The 20514-nt window shown below is 38.5% G+C and overlaps 1 protein-coding gene across 2 annotated transcripts in view; it reads left to right on the plus strand.

The window, feature by feature from the left end:
• Window positions 1–20514, plus strand: part of NBAS (NBAS subunit of NRZ tethering complex) — a 335203-nt gene that overhangs the window by 60442 nt on the left and 254247 nt on the right. For both annotated transcript variants that reach the window (XM_061433269.1, XM_061433270.1), the window contains 3 exons: window positions 1510–1648; window positions 8605–8673; window positions 14949–15077. In XM_061433269.1, the coding sequence (XP_061289253.1) occupies window positions 1510–1648; window positions 8605–8673; window positions 14949–15077 (337 nt within the window). The remainder of the gene's footprint in view (window positions 1–1509; window positions 1649–8604; window positions 8674–14948; window positions 15078–20514) is intronic.

Here is a 20514-nt window from a genome sequence, read left to right on the forward strand (position 1 = left end):
TGTTGAATTCTCAGATTGTGTTTTATTTTTGTTATAACAATAGGCTACTAATTTTTAAAGATATGTCTTTGTGAGAATTGCATGTTTCTTTGTGAAAAAGTGCTGTGACTAGATTCAGAAATGTAAACATTCGGAGCTACCTGTTTTGCTTCTATTTGTTCAGAGAAGTTTTTCCTAACAAATTGACTTAAAAATAAAAGTTCCGTATGGAAAATTTGTAGCATGATCATAGAAGACTATATGACTCCCTCGTGCCTGCTATTCAGGTTAACAATGGACTCGTGGCCAGCATCACATCATCTGTGGCCTCAGCCGAGCCTCCACCCCCCGAGCCTAGAGTATCATGAAGTCAATCCTGGACAGTGTAGTGTTTTGTCTGAATGTGCCAGTGTGTATGTCTCAATAATAAGGACTCTTAAAGACGTGAACATGAAACCGTTATCATTTATGAAGACATGGAAAAGGATGTGGCTTCTGTCTTCTGTTACTCCATCGCCTTATTGTTATTGGGGACAACAGTGTTTACCTTAAGACACCAGAAGTTTTATTTGCAAACCTTTTTCTTGTTTTTTGATGCATGATTACAATGTCTTATATAGTGCCCTGCCAGATTTACTGCACATGACTTAACTTTAAAAATCATGACTGTTGGGTTCCATTATTAATTGGCTTAGTTTGTGTGTAGTGGTCTTTTAACTTGTACTGCTTGTTAGACTGCTTTGCCTTGTTGGTAACTGGCCTTTAATTGCAATGAAGTATAGCAAACAGTAAAGTGAACAGGTGATAATGTGGGGCTAAGCTACTGAGCTGTCTTACTTCAGTATAGTTACTAGTGTATAGTTGTGTCCCATCCACAGCATTCCTGGCTGTCATTTTTTTTTTTTTTTTTCTAGCATCTGTAACTGTGCCCTCATGACCTCCAGTGCACTGCTGTAGTTAATATATACATGTCTGTGAGGTGACATATCCATTTATGTTTATTAATTTATTGAGGTATAGTTGCTTTATAATGTTGTGTTGGTTTCTGCCGACTTTGAAGTGAATCAGATCTATGTATACATCTGTCCCTCCCTCGTGGGCCTCCCTCCCACCACCACCATCCCGCCAGTCTAGGTCACCATAGAGCACAAGCTGACTGCCTGTGCCGTACGCAGGTTCCTGTTGGCTATCTGTTGTACACTTGGTAGGGTAGTTATGTCAGGGATGTATCGGTTTATTTAAGTTTATTGGTGTTGATACAGCTTCTTAGATACTCAGTGACCAACCTGAAAACATTTCTTTTTACATTTCCAAGTTCTCATCTGGGTTTCAGATGTTCCAGTGTGTCAGTGAAGGTGAAATTACTAGTTGAGAATCCGTCTGGTCTATTGGTTGTTTCCCCTAAAATATTTACCTTCTAATTTTATTTCAGTTTTCCTTGTGGAAGTGAGCATTTCCGCTTGCTTTGTTTTGATGTTGTCCTGTTCATATTTGTAATTTATCACTTCTCTTTATCTTTCTCTGTTTTAGACTTTTGCTGGTTGGCGGATGTGAAACTGCTGAAGTGGGCATATCCAAAGCTGCTAGCTGTGGACTGTCTGCCTGGAGAGTTCTTTCAGGATCACCGTATTATAAGCCCTTTACTCATGGTGGTGACAGGGTCACTGCAGTAAGTCTCATTTATGGTATTTCATTTTGTTCATTTGGACGTTATCTAAAGGTCTTAGATAAGCCCTTTGTAAGATATATGGAGAAAGAAGCAATCTGCCTTAAATGAGGAAAGTGACTTAATACAAGTGAAATTTTAGGATTTCTATCAAATATCAAATTTATCTAAAGCATGCTTTATTTAACTTGGTCTCATTTTTAATAAAAATGTTTGCAGATATGAAGAAAAAGGATTTAGCAGTATTGTTACTTGCATTTGCTTTTTTAGACCTTGACATTTATTAAGTCCTTTGATGCTCTGGCAGCAGTTCTGAGCACTCTCACAGATTGTAGCTCATTTAACTCTCAGTAACCCTTTGAGATAGGTATTGTTAGTAGCCCAAGTCTGTTGATGAGGAAGGTGAAATTTAGCTGGGTCAGCCAGCTAGCAAGTGGCAGAATGAGAGTGCAAAATCTGGCAGGAGTTCCCTGTTCAGGTTCTTAACTGCCTTGGTTCTTCCATTTTGTTACATATTGATCGGGACTGTTTATCCACCTGTTCATTTATTCACTCTATTATTGAGCTTCTGTTTTCTATCAGTCACTCCTTTCTGCTGTAGTTAATATAGGCTAGGCTCTGCTGTGATAATAAAAATTAGCCACATAAACAGACAAATGAAAAATCCTTACATTTTTGTCACTTACCTCGTGAAAGCGTATCCCTTATATGTGGCAAAGTCTGCTGTTGATACCAAGACCTCCTGGAAAGCTTGTTCCAAGTGATGATTAAAGGATCCGTGGAGGCTGGCACTCTTAGGGGCCCACTGTCTCAGTTTAGGGCATTAGGTGGAGAAGCAGAGGAGTAAAAGGAGGGACTTCTTACTGTCTCACACCAGAGCTGACATCGCTTCCGCTCACAGTTCACTTCCTGTAACTCATCATGTAGCTCCTCATCATGTACCCTCAAAGGGTGTGGGAAGTAGTTTTCTGTGTCCAGAAAGGAGAGAAAAACTAGACGTTAGTGAATATTAATTGTTTCTACCATATTGACCCCTGGTGGCTCAGCTGGTAAAGAATCTGCCAGCAATGTGGGAGACCTGGATTCGACCCCTGGGCTGGGAAGATCCCCTGGAGGAGGGAACAGCTACCCACTCCAGTATTCTGGCCTGGAGAATCTCATGGACTGCATAGTCCTTGGGGTTGCAGAGTCAGACACGACTGAGCGACTTTGACTTTCACCATATTGGTCACTCTGATTTGTATTTGTTTTTTTGTATAAACTGTATGATCATAATTATGGACCCTGTGCATAGCATGTTGCCTGATACGTGGTGGGCATTCATATTTTTCTAGTGAGGGAAGAAACCAAGAGACTGAAGTGAAACATGACGTAAGTGATGCTTATTCCTATGAATGTACTCATTCCACTGTTTTTGTCTCAGAATGAGTGTATTTGTTCCATTATTTCTGTCTCAAAATAATGATTTAAAATCTAAAACAATGGTTAAATGTTTCAAGGTTGAAGAGGAGCCGATGAAGAAGTACTTTTGAAGAGAAATCTTTAGCAATCATAGTAGGCCTCCATTTTTTTGTTTGCTTGTTTAGTTTTTAGCATATGCTGACACATGTGATGGTGAGTTTAGCCCAACAAGGTAGTAATTTTTTTTTTTTTTTATTATGTCAACTACTGGCTCAGAATGGCACCAGACTCGAAACTGTTTGTGTTTGTCGATCAGTTCATATAGAACTGTGCCTTGTGCTTTTCCTTCCATTCACGATCATTCTGCTCACTCTAGTACCCATTTGTTCTCTCTGCAAGATCCAGTAAGGAGTTCAGTTTGGGTGTTTATTAGCCACATTTCACAGATCAGGAGCCCAAGGCCTGGGAGATGTAGGGCAGCAGGGATGGCACCAGGTCTCGTAGTTCCTGTTCAGCACTTTCCTCACACCCCGTGCGAAATTGCATACCTCTCATTGGCATCATCAAATTTATGCTGTGATGATTCTCCGATAATTTATTTAAAAAAAGAATGAGATAGCAGTTGGATGTCGTATTCCATATTTGTAATAATTTAGTCGTGTTCCTCCCTCTGATTTCACACTCGGCTTGTCGTTTTATATGTGAGATGTTTCATAGCAGATCCGGAAAAGAGTTTTAACAGTTTTATCTCTTGACTGTAAGTCTGCAGCGTATTTTTTTAAAAATCTGTATTGAATTTGTTACAGTATTGCTTCTGTTGTACAATTTGGTTTTTGGCTGCAAGGCATGTGGGATCTTAGCCCCCTCAACCAGGGGATTAAACCCCATGCCTTGAAAGGTGAAATCCTAACCACTGGACTGCCAGGGAAGTCCCTGCAGCTTAGTTTTTTTTGTTTTTTTTTTTTAACTGACTGTGCCATGAGGCTTCCCGAATTTTAATTTCTAACCAGGGATTGAACCCAGACCACGGCAATGAAAGCACTGAGTTCTAACCACTGGACCACCAGGGGTGTCCCCGAAGCTTATTTTTAAATGGCTCAATCAAAAAATAATTTTTTAAAAAGTGTACATATGCATACAGAAAATGCAATCATGGTGAAATGTTAATTGGTGAACTCAGGTAAAAGGTATATTTGGTATTTCATTGTGTAGTCATTTCAGCTTTCCAGTAACTATAAAATTTGTCAAAATGTTAAAGGTTGAGGGGAAAAAAAGAAAGAATAGGTAAGTGTGGAGGATATAAGATGAGAAAAGTTGGCTGACTGTGAAGGGCTGTTTCAGTGGGGTGTCATCAAGTGTGTTTATGACAGAGTCTGGGACAGGGGAGGCATGAAGAACTGTCAGGTATCACGAAGCCTTTTTTCACTGTGGCTTCTTTGAATTCTCTGTGCTTTCACTTTGCTCCTCCCTGAAGTATTGAAATCTGCTCTGCTATGTATGATCCTTCCTTCTCTGGCCTGAAGCTTCAATATTGGAGTCTCTTAAAAGAAAATTGCTTGTGCACTGACAGAAGAAGTGGGGGGAAATATTGAATTGCAAATTGAGGGCTCCGCTGTATGATAAACTTCTTGAAATGCTGCAAGTGTATTTTAATTACGTTAGTGCCTTTTAAATGTGTCCTGCAGCTAAACTCGCAATCATTCTGCGTAGCCTTCCCCTCCCTCAAAGTAATTTCAAGCTATAGGATTAGTTCCTCTTGTCAGGTGGCAGATATTGTTCGCATATAACCGCTTGTTGTTTGTTTAAGGCTGCTATTGTGTTGGGGTGGCTATTGACAGAAAAAGTGCTGCTGACACGTATATTCTCGTCTCTCAAGGCTGCTAGGTTGTAAAAGAGGCTATGCAAAATTCAATAGATGCCTTGACCAACGTTTCCAAATTAATGTCGGTGTCATCTGTGTGAGAGTTTTATTTATTCATTTGTTCAACATCGATTCACTGCTGCAGGTATCAGAACATCAAGGTAGCAGCCCTCAAGGGGTTTGTTTACTGGACTGGATGATGCAGCTGTGTGCCCAGACGTGGGCAAGAAGCTGTAGCAGATACTGGGGGAGTCCAGTCACTGGGGAGGGGAGGGGGAGCCTGGGCTCAGGAGTCTGAAGGCTGGAGTTGGAATCCTAGCTCAGCACTACTGCTCGTGTCTTATGGCTCTTGTCTGGTTCAAATGAGATGATAAACAATAAAATGTTCTACAGTGTTCATTATTGTCTACTTGTATTTTTAAGGTGGAAATTTTGGAAAAGTGTATAAAAAAGGAACCAAATTATTTTTTTGTAGCTGATGCTGCTGCCTCTTTAGTATGGGATGTTGGCTGTGGAAAGAATACAGGCTTTTGACATCCTGTTTCTCTGAGAAAATAGAAGTAATCAGAATATTTTCATAAACAGCCTCCATCAACACTTCAGCTTTGTATTTTTTCTCTTGTTATTACAGATGAGCTGTGCTTGGACCAGCCAAGGCTAGCTGCTCTGTCTGTCCACTGGATCTCACACTCTTTCTTACTGAAGGATATTTTTCCAAATCATGAATCTTGCTGCCAGTTAGGTTTATCAGCAAGCAGTGTGCATTTACTTTTCCCATTGTAAAACCTTTTTAGTTTAGGGCACTTAGACCCTACTAAATCCTGCTGCCAGCCCGTTTCTTTTTTTCATGAGTCTTCTATACTTGATCAGTTTCCTCTTTTGCTGTTCTCTCTTGAATTTACCCGGATGGGGCTTTACCTCCATGATGTCACTGAAATTGTGTTACTGGTATCAATACCCTCCAATATTTTACTGCTGCTGCTGTCTCTTCAGTCATGTCCGACTCTGTGCGACCCCATAGATGGCAGCCCACCGGGCTCCCCATCCCTGGGATTCTCCAGGCAAGAACACTGGAGTGGGTTGCCATTTCCTTCTCCAGTGCATGAAAGTGGAAAGTGAAAGTGAAGTCTCTCAGTCGTGTCTGACTCTTAGCGACCCCATGGATTGCAGCCTACCAGGCTCCTCCATCCATGGGATTTTCTAGGCAAGAGTACTGGAGTGGGCTGCCATTGCCTTTTGATTGGTATTCTTTAGTTCTAATTACTTAATCCAAAAATTAGTTATTTGATTTTATTTTCCCCTTCCCCTCTCCTTTCTTCTCCTTTTCCTATTTATTTCTATTTTGTCAAAATACACAGTATTTATATGTTAGCTTCAGCCCTTGCCCTCATTTTTCTTTAGTCATAGGTGTTCATTTATATATTTTAAAATGCTCATTTCCACTTAGGAGTTTTCCTGGTTACCTCTTGGTTGGATGAAATTATCCTTTGACAGATGTTTTGAGAGGGACTCATAGATGAAGAGTTTCTTAGGTTCTTGTGTGTTTGGAATTGTTTTTCATAGCGTGGATATTTGAAGGCAAACCTCCGTGGATATAAGACCTTTGGTTTACTCGTTCTTTCACTGAACTTAATGAAATACTGCTCTATTGTTGGCTTTGCTTTGGGTGCAAAATTTGAAAAGTTGATGTGAGTCAGAGTATCTTCCCTTTGTGTGTTATTTGGCCATTTTGTTGGGAGGCTTTGAGGATTTCTGTATCTTTGCTTGGTAAAGAATCCACCTGCGATGTAGGAGACCCTGGTTTGATTCCTGGGTTGGGAAGATCTGCTGGAGGAGGGATAGGCTACCCACTCCAATATTCTTGGGCTTTCCTTGTAGCTCAACTGGTAAAGAATCTGCCTGCAGTGCAGGAGACCTGGGTTTGATCCCTGGGTTTGGAACATCCCTGGAGAAGGGAAAGGCTTCCCACTCCAGTATTCTGGCCTGAATAAATATATTCCATGGACTGTGTAGTCCATGGAGTCACAAAGAATCAGACACGACTGAGCGACTTTCACTTTGAAATCTAGTAGACTTCCTGGACTATTTCTTGGAGTTGATTTTTCTGGGTTAATTTTTCAGGTACCTGTTCATGCTTTCAATGTATAGATTAGATGTTTTCATTTCTGGAAGGTTTTCTTGGACCGTGACTTTAGGTGGTGGTTTTAGATAGACCTTAGACCCCTATGCTGGCTTGTCTCATCTGTCCTTCTGCACCCTGCAGTTATTTTTTTCAGTCTGGTTTTGCTTATCACCAAGCTTGATGGTGGGCTTGGGTTGGGGTGGATGGAATGTGGGGGTTGGCAAGAGCAGTGCAGATGACACATTGGGAGTTTTCTCCTTCTGCCTACAATGATTTTGAAGTTTGGGTTATCTTTTATCTTCTTCAAGTTTAGCTGAAATAAACTTCATCGGGATTTATTTTTCCCTTCTTGCATTTTATTGCTTTTGGAGGAAATGTGGAGCTAGACCACTAGTAATGTCTTTAGTTACTCAAAGGTTCTGGTAGGAACATTTTAACCTCATCTCAAGCATGCTCCCCTGTTTGCCTTTTTCTTTTAAAGTGAAGTTCATGTAACATAAAATTGACCATGAAGTATTTTAAAGTGTACAGTTTAGTGGCATTTAGTGCCTTCAGTGTTGTGTAACCACCACTACTGTCTAGGTCCAGGGCATTTTCATCACCCCAAAGGGCAACGCCAGTTCCATTAAACAATCCCCTCTCCCCAGCTCCTGGCAATCACTGATCTGCTTTCTGTTTCCATGAATTTACCTATTCTGAAATTTCATACAGAGTCATACAGTAGGAGATTTTATATATGATGTCTTTCATTTAGCAACATAGTTTTGATGTTCATCCATATTGTGGAATGCATCAATACTTCATTGCTTTTTATGACTGAGTAACACTCTATTGTATAGATATCCTCCTTTCTTTAGTTTGTGGACATTTGAGTTGTTTGTACATTTTGGCTATTATTAATAGTGTCACTATGAACATTTGTGGCAAGTATTTGAACACCTGTTTTCAGTTTTTTGGGGTATAAACTTAGGATGCAATTGCTGGGTCATATGACAGTTCTGCTTAACCTTTTGAACAACTGCCAGACTCTTCCACAGTGGCTGTGCTGTTTTATGTTCCCACTAGCAGTGTACTGGTGTTTCAAGTTCTCTGTACAACTTCAGTTATACTTATTTTCCATTTCTAAAATATTCTAGCTTTATCTCTTGCTTTTAAATCTAGAGACAAAAATAGTCTGTGTTATATTATTTCAAATACTTGTTTCTAAATGATTTTATTCTGGTATTTTCCAAGAATAGGATCAATTTCTTCATGAATGAAGTTTCTATTGGCAACCTGGGACAGTCTCATTTGAGAAGAGCTGCTCATTAGATTCTAATATGCATAGATTGTATTAGACTTATGTATATATTAAAAAAATTTGATTATGGCTTTATTTTGTAAGATTTGTCACTTGGTCAATTTTTTCCCAAACAAAAACAAAATCTCACCAAGATTTCTGATACTTACTGATTTTCTTAACCATTTCGTAAAATACTAGATATGCTGTAGTTTTCATTGCATAATGAAAGCACTTTATACAATGAGGAAGTGTTCCATTGATCTTTAATTGTATGATGTGTGTTTATTTTTTAGGTACCAAAGACACTGGGATTATTAAGGATGTTAAGTGGCAAGTTTTACAGTCGCCAGGGACAAGAACAGGTAATGCAGATTAGCTTAACTTAGAAAACATTTTCACCAAACTCTACTTAAGGACAAAGTTGAATGAACCTTGAACATGATAGATTTTCACCTGAATTTGCTCTTAATTATACACTATGTGGGTGTATGCATTAATAAGGATTCATGAAGCTGTTCACTGAAGATTTGTGTATTTTACTATGTATGTCATTCTTATCTCAATAAGGAAAATTAAAAGAAAATTTCAAGAATGAACCTAGTCCTCTTGGGTCTGGGAATATAGCCCAAAGAAGTCTCCTGGAAGCATTATATATCTTTGAATCTTCTTATTTTATCTTACTTGGGAGTTTTGTATCCTTGTCCATAATATATACTTTTTATTTGTTGATTTTAAAATATTCCTTCCCTTGCATTACAGTTTTCCAGTTAGCATTCTCTTTGGCCATTTCGTGGAGTTTGTCTTTATCTTGCAGATGAAGAACTATATGAAAGACTAAATGCCTTGGCCTCTGCCATGTACTTGATTCTTTCTAATGTACTGTGTTGCCTCTGTTGTTCTTTCTGTGACCATATTAGTTCATGAGAGCATTGCTTTTTTGAGTCAGACTTCTAAACTACAGTGGGTTCAACTATCTACTGAACTCCTTGAGGGCAGGGATTTATGTTTGTTTTGTTCACTGCAGGTTCCCCAGAGTATAAAACAGTGCCTGGCATGTATTATGTATTACTAAATATGTAATATGCAATAAATGTTGAGTGTTGGAAGAACAATGCTTACAAATTCACCTTTTATTGAGCTGAGTTTTTTTTTTTCTTTAAGCGTATGTAATAATTTAAAACATTTTGAATGCATGTGATAGAATTCAGTCCTTTGCTTTGAATACAGCTTGTCCGTGTGAAAGGTATAATAAAATTGGAAATCACTTGTTTTTGATTGCTCTGTATAGATGATAAACAACTGAAGAAAGTGAGACAATTTAGTCTACATACAAAGATCTGATATTTAACATTGAAAAAAGTCTCTTAGAATGGACAGTTGAAAAGTTTTATTGCAGTGTTTGAGAGAAGACAGTTCCTACTCCAAATATTGCTGGAAGTTGTAGAAGACTTTAATTAGTGTTTTTAATTAACACAAGATCAAATGGACATTTGAGCTAAGGATTTATTGTAAGTGAGAAGTAGAAGTTAAAATAATGTTCACATTATTTCAGTGGCATTTTGTTAGTATCACATTGCTACACAAGAGAATGAGTGAAGTAAGAGGAAAATACCTTTTAAAGAATTTTAGGGAGCAGTTTAAGATGGGAAGGGGTAAATAGGAAAATTGACAGTGAAGTTAATTAAAAGGGCCATAAATGAATTATTAATGTACGAAGACAGTTTACTGTGCAAAAATGTCCTTGTAAATCCTCTTGCGATGCTTCTACCCCTTGATAATCACTTACCGAGTAATTAGTTTGCTAGACCACCTTTGAAGTTAAAGCCTCATGGAGCAAACTGAAGCAGGTGGTAAGTGATAGTCACTGTTTTTCTTTTCCTCACCTTTATTGAGAGGTAATTGACAAATGAAATTGTAAGATAGTTAAATTGATGATTTGATACAGGTACATATACATTGTGAGAAGATTTTCTGCCACTGACTTAATACATGTATCACCTCACATATTTACTTTTTGTGTCTCTGTTACACTTAAATCCTACCCTCAACAAATTTCAATTATACAATACAGTGTTATGACCTGTAGCTATCAGTGTTCTACATTAGGTCCTCAGACTTTATTCATCTTATAACTGAAAGATTATACAGCTTTATCAACCTCTGCCTTTCCTCCAGTCCCCAGCCCCTGGTAGGCAAACACTATTCTGTTCACTGTATTTATGATTTTGACTTATGATTGTCTTTATAGATTCTGTGTATAAGTGATACAACAAGTATTTGCCTTTTTTTAATCTTGCTTATTTCACTTAGCAAAATGCAGTCCAGTCTCATTCATGCTTTTTTTGCAAATGACAGGATTTCCTTCCTTTAAAGAAGATGAATAATATTCTATGTTGAAGAATAAAGATTAATATAATTAATTCTTTATATATTAATTTATATATAAAATAGGGATCTGCTTTCATTCTTTTGCATGTGGCTGTCCAGTTTTTCCAGTATCATATATTGATGAGACTGTTTTCCCCATTGTGTATTCTCGGCTCCTTTGTTGTAAATTAATGGACCATGTATGCTTGAGTTTAATTCTAGCCTCTCTGTTCTATTCCATTGCCCTGTGTATCTGTTTTTATTCCAGCTTCATATGTGTTTAATTACTATTTTCAGTGTAATTTAAACCTGGATGTATGACGCCCCTGGTTCTTCTTTGTCAGGATTATTTTGACTCCTTGGGTATTTTGTGGTACCATACAAATTTCAGGATTATTTTTTTTTATCTCTGTAAATAATGCCTTTGTAATTTTGACAGAGATTGCATTGAATCTATAGATCACTTTGGGTGGTATGGACATTTTAACAATAGTAATTTTTCCAGTCCATGAACATGGAATTTCTTTAATTTGTGCCTTCTTCAGGTTCTTTCATTAATGTTTTATGGCTTTCAGTGTATATGTCTCTCACTTTCTTGTTTAAATTTATTCCTAAATATTTTACTGTTTTTGATATTAATGCAATTGTTTTCTTAATTTCTCTTACTGATAGTTTGCTCTTACTGTCTCTTGCAATTTTATAAATTTATTTATTCTAACAGGTTTTTGGTAGAGTCTTTTCTATATATAATATCATGTGATCTGCAAACCGAGCCAATTTTATTTCTTCCTTTCTGAATTGTATGCCTTTTAATTATTTTTCTTGCCTAATTGCTCTGGCTAGGGCTTTTTTTTGTACCATGTTGGATAAAAGTGCCAAGTTACATATTAGTGACCAACATTCCAGCTGTTGATGATTAAAATGAAAATGACATTCATAGTTGAGGACTGTGAAAGAATTTCAAAGATATATTTTAACCAGAGTGAAAATTAGTTACATCTAAATTTTGTTACCTTTACAACAACTTAAATTTGATGGAGAAGAGAACAAGATTGTCATCCACATAAGCTGACAAATCTTAATACAATAGGCAGGGTTTGAATGTTTGAGGTTTACTTTTTTTGTGGTGTACAGTGGTGGAAAAGCCATTTCCTCCTATTTCCAGAGCACACACTCCTGAATTCTCTTCTTTGCCAACCAACAGACTTTCCAGTTTCTGAATACTGCAGACTCTGCTCAGGTTTCTGAGTACTGCATACTCTGCTCACAGAATTCAGCATGGATTTTCCGCTTTACATCTTGTGTTGCAGTTACTGACAGGATAATAAATTATTTTCTGGTCCAGAAATACCCTGCATGCTGTAGACCCTCAGAAAACTTTCTACAAATAAAAAGCAGAGTTTATGCTTTAAAAGGAAATCACCGTGTTTTTAAAGTAATATAGGTGACTTATCTGTCTTTGGCAGGCTACAATTCAGTTCCTACTAATAAACATGTCTTCTTACTGTGCATGTTTATGGAAGTTAAACAGATAACTTGAGACTTGAAAGAAACAAACATTTAATGTGTATTTTATATGTATGGGTGTAATGCCTGAGATTTGCTTTAAAGTCCTCCAGGGGACAGAAGTCCCCAGTGGCATTGTGGTGATTGGGGAATGACACGTGAGACAAACTTGAAATGTTGATGTTTGTTTAAGATGGTTGTTGGGCCCATGGGTATTTATTATACTGCAGTTTCAGCTTTTGTGTGTGTGAGTGCAAATTTCTGCAACAAAATGCTTATGAAAGGGAGTGGTACTTTTGCAGTGTGGATGTCATGGCATCAAAGGAAACTAAGGGCATCCAGAAAAAAAAAGCCAGTGGGGACATTTCAGTGAATATATTTATTGCTTAAGTGTGCAGGAAGGATGGAAGGGCGGGAGGGACGAAAACAAAAGGATGTTTAACTTATTGGTTCATTATTTCCCTGCTCATAATGCTGCTGTTATTCACATTGTTTAGTGTACATTTTTTGGCTTAGTTTTTTTTTTGTGTGTGTGTGTGTATGTGTATTTTTATAAACTTTCTACCTGTTTTCAAAGCACTTTTTAAAAATTAATTAATTAATTTTAATTGGAGGTTAATTACTTTACAGTATTGTAGTGGTTTTTGTCATACCTTGACATGAATCAGCCATGGGGGTACATGTGTTCCCCATCCTGAACCCCCCTCCCATCTCTCTCCCTCAAAGCACTTTTAGTGCAGTTGTTTAATGGAGTTCCTGCATGTTCAGCACCCGAGTAATTGTTCAGGTGCTGAAGCAATAAAGTATACTTGATCGTAATTTCTACTGAGGAGCATGCCTTCACTATTAGAAAGGCTGTGGCCTAGGTGAGGGCAGTGATCGTGGTCCCCTCAGGGCACGTGGAGCTGGAGGGGAGTCTTTGCATGTGGTTCAGGTCCTGCTGTTTATATAGAATGATGATCTTGGGCAAGTGTTGTCACACTTCAGGTCTTCAGTTTCTTCATCTGTAGACTCTGAAGAATGGGTAGAAAGTTCTTTTTATTAACACAGATCAGTGCTTCAGAGGCCCGTCTTGTGCAGAACCATGGAGCTAGTTGACATAGAGTTGTGAGAGGAAGATGCCAGGTCCTTCATCTACTTCTTGGGGCTTCCCTGGTGGCTCAGATGGTGAAGAGTCTGCCTCCAGTTTGGGAGACCCAAGTTTGATCCCTGGATCGGGAGGAATCCCCTAGACAAGGAAATGGCAACCCATTCCAGTATTCTTGCCTGGAAAATCCCATCTGGCCTCAAAGAGTTGGACACGACTGAGCAACTTCACTTTCACTTTCATCTTCTACTCATTGTTCCATCTCCATTACAGAGGAAGAGATGTGGTATATGCAGGTTTTTGCTTGATGTGCTTTTGCTTGCGTTGCTTCTCCTTCTCAAGCATTTGTATTTTAATCTCTTACATTTCATTATGACAATCTGGAATAGATTTATATCCCATTAAAATAGTGATCTTGTCTGTTTACTCATCCAGCAGTATCCCTCACTTCCAGAAATTGTTCTCCTTGTTTTTGATGGCCAGTATGCCTAGTTGTTTTATACCCGAGCACTTAAATTCTGTCTGCAGAGGCCAGGTAGATAATAATGGTGAATCAAGTCTGTTGTAAATTCTGTTCTTTTTTGGTATAGTCATTGTTACTTTTCACTTCTGCAGCTTTCAGCCTTAATCTTGGGGCCATAATAGAAAATAATGGGGGTTTTGGCTGGCTGGAAAGCTCATGACCCTTCTAAGAGGGTAACTACTACCTAATTCCAGCCGATTATGTCCTTTGGGCCCTGTGTTGCCAGCTTTTCTAAATGTGCAGGAGAAATATCGTTATGGGCTGCCGTTTTCTGGTCTGTTTTATTTTTTGTGGGGAGACTACCTTAGAGCCTGTTCTTAATAAATGGTTGAATGGGAAATAGGTCTTCAGTTAGTATTTCTTCAGTTCTTCCAGCTCTGTTGTAGTTGTTCGGTAGGTAACATCTCTGCTGAGGATGGTTTCTTTGTGGTACCTGAGCAAACCTGGTGTCCTCGTGGGAAAGGACTGAGAGTATGTGGCAGGTAGAACTGGGAAGGCTAGTCTTCCTCTGTGTAGCTCAGGTTTGGCCATGTAAGGTCAGTATATTACGAAGTGTCTCTGTTTTGTGGCAACACTTAGATTCCTTAAATCGAATAATTTGCCAGCAGATATGAAAAATCTTACCCATCTAATGTATTTCTTAAATTAAGGCATGCATTTTCCTCTAGTCGATCTTTTATTCCCTTTGAACCCTTCTCCCCTCCATCTCTTCCTCTGCTTCTCATTCACAGCATGAATTTGTGGCTTGTCCATGGTGTAAAATATTCCAGGCATTGTGTTCATATAGAATCTTGTAAAAATTATGAAATTCAAGAAATGCATAATTTTGTCAACATCAACCCATAAGATACTGAGAACTCATAGTAATATATGTATGATATAAAGGAATGTTTTTATAATGCTCACTTATTTGGATTTTACGTTATATGTAAATCATAACACTATAAAGGAGATTGAAAAAACACCTTTGGGCAGAATTCTTGTTTTTTGTTTTCTGGAGCACCTTTATAATGTTTTGAAGCTGTTCTAGTCCTTAATTATGCGAGATTGCTTACGACAAGGCAACCCTGAAGAACGATATTAATTTCTGGAAGTTATTTCTATTGGCTACAAGTTCCTTGCTCTGACATTATTGTAATATAATTGTTGTCTAGGATGGGATCTTCAAAATGAGCCTCTCTCCAGATGGGACCCTCCTTGCAGCCATTCATTTCTCAGGAAAGCTAAGCATCTGGGCCATCCCGTCTCTGAAGCAGCAGGGGGAGTGGACTCAACACGAGCAGGTGTGTCTCTCGATTGTCATTATTCCTAGAATGATTCTCGCGTGAGGGTGAGTACTGACCATACGGATTTCATTTTTGTGATATTTTACGTTTATTTAAAATGTGGCTCACAGCTATTATTTATTCTGATCATTCCTAAGCTGTCCTTTGTTTAAAATACTATCACAGTAGCAGGACAAATGAGGAACAGAGCAGCACTCCTTGCTGATACTGATCTGTAGAACGGGACACTGTATCCTGAGTGTCCTCTGTCCACTGAACTCTGCATGTCCCCTGCCTCCTCATTCCCCACATACAGAATGGAGATGTTAATTTTTCAGCAAAAGTTAGCTAATATCAAAGATTCAAAAGGTCATTTTCTTCAAAAGAGTTCCCCTTCTTTCCAGATCTTGTAGTTCCAGTAATCCTGGGCCTCCTTCAGGTTGAAGGGAGTTCTCTTTACTCCTAAGGTAGTTAGAGAAGATACAGAGAAAGATAGAACTGTTCAGCTTTTTAGTGTCTGGAAATGACAGGGATTGAGAGGTAAACAATTGAGTTGTTTAGGAACAGATAGAATCAACATCTATTGTAATCTAAATCAGCATGGGCAGGTGAGGTCTGCTCGTCTAATGCCATGTGTTGTGATAGAATGAAGATTTAAGAAAGATGCTTTCAGGTGCCTGCAGCTTATGTTATAAACGGTTTAATCCTCTGAGGATCATTTTGTATGTCAGCCCTGTGAGTGTTGATTCTCCTTCCCTCGTATCTGCATGCCCCTTTCCTAGAGGAATATCCGGCCATCAGCTTTGGTGATAGTTTTGTGATTCTGGATAGAAATCTATTCCCTGAAAGATATGAATAGATCCAGGTCTTTCTGTTAGCATTCTTTTGAATTTTATTTCATCAGAATGCACCATTGAAAGAATTCTTAATGAGCAAACAGCATTTTGTATTTCTCAGACTAGAGGAAAAGAGAAAGGGCCTCTACATTTTTGTACTCTTTCACAGACTTTGTTTTTGCTGTTTTTTTTTCTCTTAGAAACAATTTTAGGAAGATTTTTTTCCCTCCCTAATTCCTCATTGTGTTGAATTTAATTTGATCTCCACATCTCAGCCACTCTCACTTACTGGATCTAAATTTGCTCTAAAATAGAAGAGATCTTCCTCAGTTTTCAACCTCAATAACCAAATACAGGGACATTCTTTCTGTCTCTTGTGAAATGAGAGCTAAGTTGACTTATATCTTCTCTCTAGAAGTGAAGTGAATCAGCTCCTAAAACTTTGTTTAATATGTTCAGCTGGGCTCATCAGATAATTGATCCAGAAGGTACCATGTATTTTTCATGGTTATCAATGTACAGTGATGAAATATTTACCTTTCATTATTGGAATAGACCCTGATGTTCTATTTTATGTGGGAAATTTTACATTTGGGCAAACTTTTTCTTTAAAGGTGAACACTGATTATTAAAGTCATTTATAAAAGAAACATTGATCGAGTTCTGAAGCACACTTCATATTTCATCTTTTGAGTATCCTGGAATGTCATACATATTGAATAAGCACTATCTTAAAGAATTCCATTAGTATGCCCTTTTTTTTTTTTAATTCTGGATACTTTTTATGCTTGCAAAGATCAGTTGCATCTGTTGCAGTCTTTATTGGCACACATTTGAATTTTTAACTGGTTAGACATTTTAATCCTTATTTGCCAATCAATTTCATTATAATTTATTACACTTTAGCTCATGAATGTTATTCATTAACTTTTTATAATGATTCTCTTAAAAACACAAAAATTGTTTAAGAATCTTAACTCAGGAGTGAATAACTTTGAATATCTCAGTGGTTTGGAATAGGTCATCAGAAAAGTAATGTGAAAAAAACGAAGGGACTTCAGAAATGGCCACAGGGATCCACGGGAGGGGTGAGTTCAGGTCAGGAATTCGCCTGTGGTGTTGTCTTAGGGAGAGTCTTTTGAACAGAAATACCCCGAGAGTTTAGAAGGCAGTTCGTCAGGAATTGCTGAAGCCCGGTGTTTGTGTCGTACCTCTGAGTTTCCGCCTCACCCCTGTAGCTCTGATTAGTGCCCCTCATACAGCCTGTGGACAAGACGGTACGATGATACAGCACCTCAAGCTAGTTGTACCTTTTATTATAATTTACACATTTTGGGGGCTTATGTATCAGTTTCTTTTTATTTGCTTGGTATAAATTACCTCCTTTGGATGCCTGAGTAAACTGGAAGAAAGAGGATTTAAGACTCACAAAACTGAAAACCACGGACCTTAGTTGCCATCACCAGGGACATTTTCAAGTAGTGGGGTCCTTTGCTTAGGGGTCCGTGGTTTAGTGATGTCCCTGGACCTGATCCTACCTTTGGAGCCTTTCTCACTGCTGCTCAGCACGTCCTCATTCCAGAGTGCGGCCCCTCACAGGCTGGGGGCTGCCAGCGCCCCCCTTGACGGCTGCTGCTCAGCACCTGGAAAGACTCTAGCTGAACAGGACTGAATCTGCCCTCTGAGACCCCTGCCAGTGCTAGCTTCACGATAAATTCTTGTCCAAAGTTGAGAACAGGGAGGGCATTTAACCGTATCCATTCTGAGGTTATGGTTGGAATACTGTAGAGGCTCCTCGTCTGGTCATTATGCTGTTTACACCTGCTCCTTGAACCCTCCTCTCCTGCTCCCTATTTTTGTCTAACCCTTTTCTGTTTTACTTTCTGAAACTTCATTCTATCAATAAACAAGTTGCTAGGAGGCTTCAGCATTTTTACAGAGCATTCTGAAATAAATGTATCAAGTTTATAGAACTCAGTAGGATTGAGGTGCAGGTATGTAATAGTCTTGTAGCTTTTATAAAATTAACTCTAATTATATATATTAAATAATAGCCTCTATTCACTGAGCACTTACTTTGCCTTAGGATTTTCAGCAAGTAGGCAGCAGACCTGAGGTTTGGTTTCATGCCCCTTTGGCTCTGATGTCCATGCTCTTTCCATGACCATGCGAGAAAATAAATATATTTTTAAAAGGTGAGAAAAACCCTATTGGTTAAGCTTTTTATCAGGCTTTATTTATTTGATCTTTAAAAGAAGAGAGACAAATTCTTTTTCTCAGTGCACTTAATACAGCTTTCTTCAGCCTTCTCAGATACATTGAACTCCAGAGCCGTTAATAGTTAGTGTGTACCAGATACCAGAATAAGTAACTGAGAAAGCCTCTCGCTGATAAACCCTTGACTTTACGATGGCTATCTACAGTACTTCTGACGTGGTGACATGAGGTGAGGGTGTTAGCTGTTCAACAAAAGGAGTTTGAACAATCATACCGTGTTTGAGTCTTTCACCTGTATCCAGGGGATTAATCGCATTGGGTATTGGACATTTTAGATTTGGACTTGAATGTCTGGGGACAGTGACTAAAATCTAGTGTACCAGTCAGATAACAGAGAACAAGCTAGTGGTTACCAGTAGAGAGAGGGAAGAGGGGAGCAGAAAGACATGGGTAGGGGATTAAGGGGTACAAACTGTTATGTATAAAATAAGCTGCAAGAATATATTGTACAGTATAGGAAATACAGCCAATATTTTATAATAACTATAAATGGAGTCTAACCCATAAAATTTTTGAATCACTGTGTTGTACACCTGTAACTTAATGTAATACTGTACATAAGCAATACTTAAGCAAAAAAAGTCAAATAGTGCAGTCGAGTAAATGTAATAAAACTTTAATGTAACCATGCTGTATAGAGTAGGTTGTCACTTATAATATTATCATAAAATAATAAAGTTCAAGTATTTGAATCTGTACTGAGTCCTAGAGTAGAAAATGTAATAAAGCACAGTCCCTTGCCCTTAAGACATTCATTGTCTTGCAAGGGAAATTATTAACAAATTAAGAAAATAATGTGTTAGTATTTTGCTTCTGTTGGTGGTGTTGGCGGGGGGGATTGTTGGGAGTAAATGGTGTTTGTATAGTAAAGCTTGGCTGTCAACAGCAATTTTATTTCTTTTGTTTACTTCACAATCTTATTAATCAGAACATGCTTTTAGCTCATTTTAAGAGATGGGAATAGTGCTGAAGAAAGTTAATTTAGATTGCTAAATGTTAGAATCAATGTTCCACTTCGACTCAGGTCCTCTGACTTAATAGGTCAAGCCTGCCCCCCTGCCACCCCCCAGAGACTCTTCTTACAGCACTTACATGTAGAAATCCTGACTTTAAGTGGGAAAGTTGGGTGCTAGCTAAGATGTTAATGGGAAACAAGGAGAGACAACCCATGTGATTTCTATGAATGGCACCTGGAGTTGTGTGCTTCATCATGTAGAGATAACTGGGAACGTGAAAATACTAATGTACAAGAGGTATAGTGGAACTTCCCTGGTGGCTCAGACAGTAAAGCATCTGCCTGCAATGTAGAAGACCCAGGTTCAGTCCCTGGGTTGGGAAGATCCCTCAGAGAAAGGAATGGCTACCCATTCCAGTATTCTTGCCTGGGGAGTTCTATGGACCGAAGAGCCTGGCAGGCTACAGTCTATGGGGTCGCAAAGAGTTGGCCATGACTGAGCGACTAATACTTTCACTCTTGGACTTTTTCGTATTGTCACTTACCAAATACGTGGTGTCATTTTGTATATTCATCCCTGGCTGAAAATATTGAAAAACGCTTAAACAACTGAAAAACACTTCCAACAGCTGCTCTTTTTTCATTTGTCCTGCAATAGTTGAGTGACCTTGGGCCAGGTTAGGGCAGGCTTTGGATTTCTTTGCGGCTTCTCTGGGAAAGAAATGGACAGCCAATTAGTTTAAACTGGTGCATGTAAGGTATGGAGACTTAGTGTATATAGTATATGGGGACTTATACTAAAGCATAAGACTAGTATACTGTTCACCTACAGTGTACTAAAGTATATATACTTAAAAGTACTATATACTTATATATGTACTATATATACACTTATATATATATATGTTAGTTCAGTTCAGGCACTCAGTCATGTCCGACTCTTTGCGACCCCGTGGACTGCAGCACGCCAGGCTTCCCTGTCCATCACCAACTCCTGGAGCTTGCTCAAACTCATGTCCGACGAGTCGGTGATGCCTTCCAACCATCTCATCCTCTGTCGTCCCCTTCTCCTGCCTTCACTCTTTCCCAGCATCAGGGTCTTTTGCAGTGAGTCATTTCTTTGTATCAGGTGGCCAACGTATACTATAGTATATAAGACCTTATATACTAAATGGTGTATACGGTATATAGGGACTTAAGGCTTCACCTTCCAATACAGGGAGTGTGGATTCAGTTCTCTGGATGGGGAGCTAAGATCCCATATGCCTCACAGCCAAAAAACCAAAACGTAAAATAGAAGCAGTATTGTAACAAGTTCAGTGAAGACTTTAAAAATGGTCCATATCAAACAATCTTAAATATATAGAGAAAGTATGTGTGTGCTAAG

Source organism: Bos javanicus, chromosome 11 (genome assembly GCF_032452875.1).
Source record: "Bos javanicus breed banteng chromosome 11, ARS-OSU_banteng_1.0, whole genome shotgun sequence".
NCBI lineage: Eukaryota > Metazoa > Chordata > Mammalia > Artiodactyla > Bovidae > Bos > Bos javanicus.